We start from the raw sequence: 9,447 nt of genomic DNA on the forward strand, positions 1-9,447 counted from the left end.
TGTGGAAATTTTCTAAAATATAAAGAAATAAAAAGGGGAAGAGAGAAACAGAAAGAAAGAGAAAGGGAGGGAGAGGTGACGGGAAGTGCAGGTTGGGCGGGGGATGGGACAGAGGATTTTGCCTTATTTTTTTAATTATTTTAATTATTTTCTGAAATGAATACAAGGATAAAGTAGGTATTTAGTGTCACTTATAGAGTAAAGGATAAGTGTCAGAAGCCTATTAGTGGAGAACTCCAGATCAACATATGCGGCAGGTACTTGGAAAAACTTCTCCACCGTGTGAGGCTGGACGCGAACTTTCATGAATGATTTTGCACCTTTCATGTACCCCAAAAGCATGAACCAACGTAATAATATTATTCATTCTGTATTTTTATATCACATTTCTATATTATCTTAGGTGACATCTGATGTGGACAGTTACATCATTTGAAAAATTTATAAAAACTAAGGAAAGAAAGAAGAAAGACTTCTCGTATACTATAATCATCATTTAATTAACTAATTTTTCTTAATTATTAATTTATTAAATAATAAACTAAATTTAAATATCTGATTAATTCAAATGATGTTATTGGTCATATCAAATACCACTTAACACTTAAGATGATATGAAAATATGGTACAAAAATACAATAAGAATAACATTAAAATTATACTTATTCAAATATCCAAGTTAAACAAGGGAAAAGGTCAATAATATTTCTTTATAATAGTCAGATGGACTTCCAAATGATGGCATTTTCGTAACAACAAAGAATTCCATGGCCATTTGTAAACTCACAGTTTATATAAACGCACTTCGATCATTTGAATCCCAGTTAGTTGTAAATTGACAGTCTATCTCTCTCTCCTCTCTATCTATCGAAAACGTGTGCTTCTTGATCATGATGCTCGCCGGACCAACGCTCCCAGCTCAAAACCTCAACCTGTTTCAGGCCACAAGAGCCAGCTTTAGAAACCACACGTCCCCATTAAACCCATCAACGATAGCTCCGTCCTCTTCTTCTTATTCACCCGCCTCCATTAAACCCGGTTCTAACTCCACCAATTTGACTCGGCTCCACCTCGCCAACCTCGACAAGCTCCTCCAAACCCCACCTCCGCCCCAAACCCAACTCGACCCACAACCCGATCTCCAAAAGGACAAAGATCCGCATAAAAATGGGTCACGAGAAAACAGGGGAAGGGGGCTTCTGGGAGGGCTCAAACTTTCTCGGTTATGGACGCAAGTGAAAGGCGCCGCCGAAGACATGTCTCCGAGACACCTCAAGCGCCTGCAGCGCCTCCTGTCCAAGACTGGAGAATACTCTCCCAGAAATAATTTGGGCAGCCGGTGGCGCGAGTTTCACGGTTCGAACAACTGGGCCGGACTACTTGACCCGCTGGATGAGAATCTCCGGCGAGAGGTCGTCAGATACGGCGAGTTTATTCAGGCGGCTTATCAATCGTTTCATTCGAATCCAGCCATGTCGGCAGAGGAGGTTCAGTTGCCTCGCAACGTGGCGCTTCCGGATAGATCATATAAGGTAACGAAGAGCCTTTACGCCACGTCATCAATCGGGTTGCCCGATTGGGTCGATGAAGTGAGGCCGGATCTCAGTTGGATGACCCAGCGGTCGAGCTGGGTCGGGTACGTGGCAGTTTGTGATGATAAGGGGGAGATTGCACGGATGGGCAGACGCGATATTGTCATTGCCCTACGTGGGACCTCCACGTGTCTTGAATGGGCCGAGAATTTAAGAGCTCAACTAATTCAGATGCCGTCGACCGAGCAAGGTCAACAGGAACGGCAAGCAAAAGTGGAATGCGGATTTTTGAGTCTCTACAAAACACGCGGGGCCGACGTGCCGAGCCTTGCCGAGTCAGTGGTTGAAGAGGTCAAGAGGCTGATGGAGCAATACAAGGGAGAAACATTAAGCATAACTGTGACAGGACACAGCCTTGGTGCTGCCTTAGCCTTGTTAGTAGGCGATGAGCTCAAAACATGCGCCGAGAACATGCCGTCGGTGGCGGTTTTCTCCTTTGGAGGCCCACGCGTAGGTAACCGAGGATTCACAAAGCGAATGGACGACAAGGATGTGAAGGTATTGAGGATCGTCAACTCTCAAGACGTGATCACTAGGGTTCCCGGTATTTTCGTGGGCGAAGGAGCGCTCGAGGAGAAGTTGAAGAACGCAAAGGCCGGAGGATTCATTGACATGATCGACAGGAACATGCCGTTGGCTTACACACATGTTGGGACAGAATTGAGAGTCGACACAAAAATGTCACCTTATTTGAAGCCCGATGCAGATGTGGCTTGCTGCCATGATTTGGAGGCATATTTGCATTTGGTGGATGGGTTTTTGGCATCTAATTGTCCTTTTAGAGAAAATGCTAAAAGGAGCTTAGTGAGGTTGCTTCAGGATCAAAGATCTAATGTGAAAAAATTGTATACAAGCAAGGCAAATAATTTGACTAGGTTAAAACTGGAAAGAACGGGACTGATGGTTAGTTGTTTACCTAGTCCATCATAAATCGACATCAATAAAACTTTTGCACATATCTATATGTTATTCTGGCTAAATTTGTCAAAATTATACCTATGTATGTCAAGAAAGTTGAGGTTAAAAACGTGGACAACGTAACGGGATGATGTGAAGCGCATGTGACCGTTTGGCTTCATATGTGAGACAATCTCCTCTGATACCTATGAAGAAAGTTAGGATTCCACCATAAAATCAATTGGCAATATAGGGAGTAGCCCAACTTACTTATAAGCTCGTGCAAAATTCATCCTCTCATCAATGTAGAACTTATTCCTAACAATATGTTTTGGTTTTGTGGTGAATTCATTTTCCTTTGTTTTACCAAATTGTCTTTCAAAAAAGTTAAAAGAAAATAATTTTTCTAAACAATTCTAATGGGATTGTTCAACCAATAATCTTAGACAAATTAATAGTTAACAAACAAAAATAAAGCTCCTAGTGGGATTAGGAATTAAATTAACCTCTCTTACAACCAACAAGATCCTATCTAGATATTTTTTGTGCAGGTCTCGGGAATTCATGAATCGTGTGCGGTCATTGTACATGATACGGTCAATTTTTATCAGGTATTGTTTGTGTTTGATTTTCAATAAAAAAAATTAAAATGATTTTTGACTGTACGATGTACGATAAACAAATACTAACAAAGAGGATCGGAAAACGGATGTCACTTAAAATATTAATAAGCGGATACTTTCAATTCAATTCAATTTGTTATCCATTCAATTCAATTTTCTCAACTACATGAGGTCAAAAGATAAGTAAAACCGAAATATTTAACTCTCTTTTTCTGGAAAATTAGAGCAAAAAGTTTAAAAAGTCAGTCGTGGAAAGATAATAGCACAACTAAAGAGTAATGATTTATCCTTAGAAAAAATAAATAAAGGTTATGCACCACTCTTTTCTGCATATTGTGTACATTATTTTAAAACTTAATTCTCGTTTGATTTCATCGATTTAATAGTTGAAATTTGTAGTCACTAATTATTATTTCTAAGGTTGAAATTTTTTCTCGAAAATCCCAAATCAAACCTAAAATGACACATCCCGAATCGGAATGTTCACTAGGACTTCGAATTGAGCTGTATTGGCCGACACCTGGAATGTGATGAAGCCATAAAGTGTAGTGATGTGGAAAATGTGAATAAATTTAAACATAAAAGTGCCTAAATATAAGAGTGCGCTGGTACGCTGGTACGCTGGTGAGCGGGAATGAACTCATTTCATACGTGATGACAAAGTATAAGTAAAGTACAGTAAGGTAGGATAAGGATTATACCATCATAGGTAGCCACCTATACTGAGATTTGCCAAGAATCCTCGTCGATACAAAAGTTCAGCAACTAAAACTTGGAGGGGTGAAAAACAAGAGTGAGTGGGCCTGAAAATAAAGTTTTAATAAAAACACTTCAAAGCGTTATAACCCCTCGCCGTAAAACATGTATAGTTTCCAGAAAATCATACTACGTATAAGTATGAAATCAAATGCAAATCCACAATAATTCCAGAAATATGCCAATCACAATATCTCAATAGTAGCATAATAAAATCAGATGTTCATCGATCTATGCTAGCACACAAGTCGAAGTCACCTAATGCAACCTGTACGACTAAACTGATGCTCATCAATCTATGCTAGCACATAAGTCGAAGTTGCCTAATGCAACCTGTACGACAGGATTGGGTGTAATCATAATATACGCTCTAGTGCTACAATCATGTAACGACTGGCGTTATTCGCAGTCACATACGAGTCGGAGTTGCCTATTGCAACCTATACGACATGACTGGCACATACTTGGATCCAAGGCGAGCGTGCGGTGCATATGTGAACATACACGTGAAATACTAACCCTGGCCCTGGGCGAGCACTAACACCGGGTGCAGCAATGTATGATGAGCAAATAACATAAGTATAATCATGCCACAACCATTCAACAATTCTAGCCAATATTATACTATTCATGACCATAAATATAATTAAGGCATCAAAAATTATAAGCATACATGTGCATCTCGTAGGATGTAGCATATTCCATAATTTATAGTCAATATAAAATTCATCAAAGCCGTAACTTGGATTAAGGCATCCTGCAGGATCCAAAATAATTTCATAAATTCTATCATTTCGCTAATGCTTATAAATTTTAGTTTAATCCAGGCGTATGTAAGAAATTCTTTTTCAAATGCATAAGTGGAAACTATCAATTATATATATACACTATAAAAAGGAAAAGACACACTCACCTGACATCTGCACTACAACTCCCTAGCACGAATATCGAGTCATCATGAATGATCGTCGCCTAGAACAAATATCAAATCACGTCTCAGAATTCTTATCGATAGAACATGTAACTTACACAAAACACATCCCCAAGGATGTTCTAGAATAATTTGTAACCCATTGATCAAAAGTCCACCGTCTGTCAAAGGTCGACGGTAGGGTCCACAACCCTATGTAACTCTATCCGGAAGATCCACACCTCAGATTTCCTATCCGTAACTTCCCAAGAGTTTTAATAAGCTTCTAGAACAACATCCTAAAGTTTCGGAAATCCAACGGTCGGATCTTCACCAATCACTAAAATTAAGTGGATGCCGACGCTTAGATTTACAAACTTAGAAAGCCCATCCGGGAAAATCCGTACGTTAGATTCCCGATTCGTCAGTTCCTAATATTCCTAAATATTATGTACTATTATATATTAAAGTTTGGTGACGATCCAATGGTCGGATTGTCGAATCATATAATAACCAAGTGGCGGCCCTTAACGGAAATATAACCAAACAACATAATTTCATCAATCGGATGTCTAATATGAAATTGGGGCACCCATTGTAGCCTAGGGAGATCAAGGGGTGTCTTTGCCCACGCGGTGGCCGACCGCCCCGACTCGTCGGAAAAATCAACTATTTCCAAAAATTACCAAATTTCATATAAATGAAGATGTCAATGAGTAGAGCAAGTTTTATACTTCTGGCCAAGTCCAATTTGGCTGGAAAAAGCTCCAATTTCCCTCGAACTCCGCCGGAAACCCTAGAAATGGGTGGCTTCGATCCATCACCTTCGGTGCTCCGCTGCCCCTATAATTGTTTAGGCTTTGTTCCAGGCCTCAAGATGAGTGTTTTGGTGATGGTAATTGAAGGAAAACGTTTCACAATTGGAAGATCAACACCTAGACACCCTCGGACCTGTCGGTGTTCCAACGCACATCGAGGCTCAAATCTCGTCGGGTTTGGTTGAAAATTGAAGGGAAAGTGGAAGGAAAATGATTTGGTAGTGGTGGGGAGCTTTCATTTGCTCTGAAAATGCCGTGAGGGCATCGGATATGGGCGCTGGCTAAACGGGGTCGAGTGAAATAAACGGGTCAAGGGGAAGAAGTTTTTGATTGGGTGCCACTCCCCTCTAGATCCATACCAAACCAATCCCGAACACCATTCGGTACAGGAATCGAGATTACATATTCAATGGTTCGGGAATCCCAAACCGAACTGAAAAAATATATATTTATTTTGGTTCCATGCATGTTGAATGTTGAATTTAATTAGTTTGATGGTAGACTATATTAGAAAGAGAAGTATGAAATTAAGTTGTTTGGAGCTTTCAAGTGTCAATTTGACTTGGTATGCATGAATTAGCAATTGATATGAAATTTCAAATTGATATGAGATAAAAAGCCTAAATTTCAATTGGCAACAAAATTTCAGATCAAAAATCCAAATTTTAGCCCACATCCTAAAAACCTCAAATTTCATCCCAAAAACCAAAATCAAGTCTTGATTTATCTCGGTTCGGGATTGATCTTTAAATTTTCGTTCCGAAAATTTTCGATTTGGAATTTAGAATCCTATATTCGGTTTGAAATCCCATACTGAATCACCTCTAATTATTTCTAGAGAATGAATCGGTGGAGATTTGAGAAATGCCATGCACCTCAACCCCTACAAGTCCACTAAATATGCGCCGTAGAGAAAATACTAGGTATCCGGATGCATTTGTAATGACACTTTTTAGTTTCCTTCAACAACTCACAAATCAAAAAAAAATTATGAAACATCATTTTTTTTGTTGCTTAATTCACCATCAAACTGTCAGTCTCGGAAATTAATTTTACAATGTCATAACTTCAAAGTACATAATTCCATAACTTAAGTCTCAAACTTTCAATCTCATAACTCCGAGATTATGAAGCACCATGAAAATTGCAACAACGAAAATTATAATACAAAGGCTATCCAAAGTTTTAAAGTATCAGATACCAAAATAAGTTCAAAAATATAGTGTTTGATATAAACTCCACACTTTCTAGTAAGAGAAAGAAAGGGCAAATGTTGTCAGGAATTTTCGACAGCAGCAACAAATACAACACAGCAACATTAGATTTCAGCAACGTCAAAGTTGCTAGCATCAGCAGATTTGACAAATTCAATGCACAAATAATAGAGTCACAAAATGAAGATACGAATACTAAAAATAATTTCAATCATTCTAAGTGGTTTGGAACTAAGAGTGTTTGAGAGAAAATGAGCATCCTATGTGCGCGCGCACGAGTGAGATGGTGAGAATGTAATATATATTATGTATTATTATTATTAGCATAAAATAGTCTTGTAAACCCCATGCAAAATATTAAGAGAATGTTATATGCACTATGTATTATTATTAGCGGTTTGGTTCGATTAATTCATGGTATGTAATCAAATCGCATACTAAACCACTTTTTCCATCTGCTGCAAGCACTAGCGCAGAAGATCATAGCAGCCAGGAAATTTTTATCTCTCGCTTTTTGTATCAAGAAAAGGAGAAAATCAAATGAGAAAACCGTAAATAGAAGGAACTAATAAAGACACAATTTGTGCAGAAGTAAAAGACCACATAACCTGTGCATCACAAAGCATAAAGAAACCGAACAGTTTCTCGTTTGTTCTTAAAAGACTCTCTGTCCGAGTTACTCTTGGCTTGTATCTTGTAGAAATCACTGGTCTATTCCCATTCTCCACATGTAATGATACAGTATGTATGGCTTCTAATAGCTCAGGTTTTCTGTGGTACACCGTACAGGTACACAACACGTACCAATATCAGTATATCACATATATTAGGTTGCAGTCTTGCAGAACAACTGAACCAAACATGTCTATTAGCCCTTTAAAAACAGTGAAAAGGGGCTTGGGAAAAATCGAAGAAGGGTTCCTCGGGACATTAAGGATTGCGATAGAATCTCACCACTTTGCTGTTTGCAGCTTCCTACGGAATGTTGGGTTAGAATCTATTGTTCATATTTACTTCAACTATTTTGTAATTTAATTTTATTAGAACTTGGGAAAAGGCTTGTTGTTGTTGGGAAATTTACGCGTAGGCTAAACTCATTAGCAAGCAGATCCTCAGGAATAAAATTAGACCACAACATGTTTTTTGGTGAAACTTTATTAGTTTTCTTCAATCTTACATAACAAAACTAAACATTGATGTTTTATTCTTTTTCTTGTTGCTTAAATAACCACATTAAACACTAGCTGCTAAGACATATTTATGATTGAACAAATGGCGTACGCAACCCCAGATTGAAACTGTTTTTCTTGAAGATGATCAGATGGACAAACGAAGATTCTCAGCTAACGACGTTGATTAGAAAGTAATTAAGAAATGAAGCCCCATCATTGAACAAGCCTAACTTAAGTCCAAGAAAGGAAACAAATTTGTGCCAAAAGATAAGAAATGAAACAAGTTAATGATCTGGAAATCCAGTGAAGCAAATCATTCAATTCTTTTCCCTTCAATTACATTGCTTGTCTGGTTCGTGTCTATATCTCTATACATCTATCAGCAAAATTACAAAATTATTGGAATCAGATTCCGAATATCAATGCCCACTGAAACAATAAACAGATTAAGGAAGATGGCTAGCTCAACTACAATGGCATGAACTCCAACTGAACCTATACAAAGAACTAAATTCACAACGACGTCCTTTGTTTCTTCGTAGGATGCGAATCAACTGTTGCTTCAATTGAAACACATGACTGAGAGCTACTGCAACTTGCACTTGGGTTTCTAGATGAAGTTTCATGCTGAATGACCTTGTTATTCCTATTGTTGGACTTGGGTAGTGGTGGACGACACAGAGCTGGTTTTCCATCTGCCTTCCTTGTTAACATACCTTGCATCCGCCGAACAACCTCACGTAACTGCTGTGGCGAAACTTCAAACTCATGCCACCAAACTTTTCCATTCATCTGCGGTACTCCGGTAGATGGTATCGGTACCTTGAGAATTTCAGGCCGCAACAGCCACTGAACCAGCTGCAATGCAATGGGGCTTGAACTCCAAGCACAATGTGGTTTGAAGGCACTCCTCAATCAAACTCTTAGCCAACATACCAAGGTCTCCAGAGCTACTACAATTCAATCTCTTTAGAGCCGAAGCAAGTGGATCGAACGGAAGCTTAATTCGATCAAATTCAAAACCGATTGTTTGCATAACAAGTCTCTCCCCAAGCAAGATCAAATCCCTCTGCTTCCTGAAGAACTCTCTCTGCCTAATACTACCACCACTACTACTCTTTTGACTCGATTCGAATTTTTCCCCAATCTCGTACCCCACGAAAACAATGTCATTCAAAAACCTAACTTCGTCGACTAATTTGCAAGCAAGAAGCATGCTTGAAGTTGCAACAATCTTCCAATCGTTCTTGCCATGAGATTGCCGCATGTAAAATTGGTGGCACAGCATCATCGCCGTCGAAATCGTAACCCTACCCACCTTCAATTTCGTCCCAAACTCCCTCTGAAACAAGCAGTAAGACCTCCGCAATTCCGACTCTTTCATCCGGCTAATCCCGTCCCTCCGAGATGGGGTTTCCGTTTCTATCTCCCCTTTTGTGAAATACCACTTTCCAGTTCCACCCAT

General features: G+C 39.0%; 2 protein-coding genes across 2 annotated transcripts; one reads left to right on the plus strand and one right to left on the minus strand.

Annotated features, from left to right (window-relative positions):
• The first annotated feature begins 811 nt into the window (after window positions 1–811).
• Window positions 812–2,556, plus strand: LOC103957742 (phospholipase A1-Ibeta2, chloroplastic-like). The gene has a single exon (XM_009369946.3). The coding sequence runs from the start codon at window positions 891–893 to the stop codon at window positions 2,520–2,522; it is 1,632 nt and encodes a 543-aa protein (XP_009368221.2). The 5' UTR covers window positions 812–890; the 3' UTR covers window positions 2,523–2,556.
• A 6,258-nt stretch (window positions 2,557–8,814) lies between these two features.
• On the minus strand, window positions 8,815–9,447 carry LOC103957744 (cyclin-T1-3-like). Its single transcript, XM_009369948.2, has one exon. It carries the CDS (start codon window positions 9,445–9,447, stop codon window positions 8,815–8,817), a length of 633 nt encoding a protein of 210 aa, XP_009368223.2.

Source organism: the organism of the source record quoted next, unplaced genomic scaffold, assembly GCF_019419815.1.
Source record: "Pyrus x bretschneideri cultivar Hongxiangsu unplaced genomic scaffold, Pyrus_bretschneideri_v1 Contig14, whole genome shotgun sequence".
NCBI classification, from domain to species: domain Eukaryota; kingdom Viridiplantae; phylum Streptophyta; class Magnoliopsida; order Rosales; family Rosaceae; genus Pyrus; species Pyrus x bretschneideri.

Bases quoted from the DNA above. Each gene is read 5' to 3' on its own strand.
- LOC103957742 (XM_009369946.3), top strand. From the start codon at position 891: ATGATGCTCGCCGGACCAACGCTCCCAGCTCAAAACCTCAACCTGTTT.
- LOC103957744 (XM_009369948.2), bottom strand. From the start codon at position 9,447: ATGGGTGGAACTGGAAAGTGGTATTTCACAAAAGGGGAGATAGAAACG.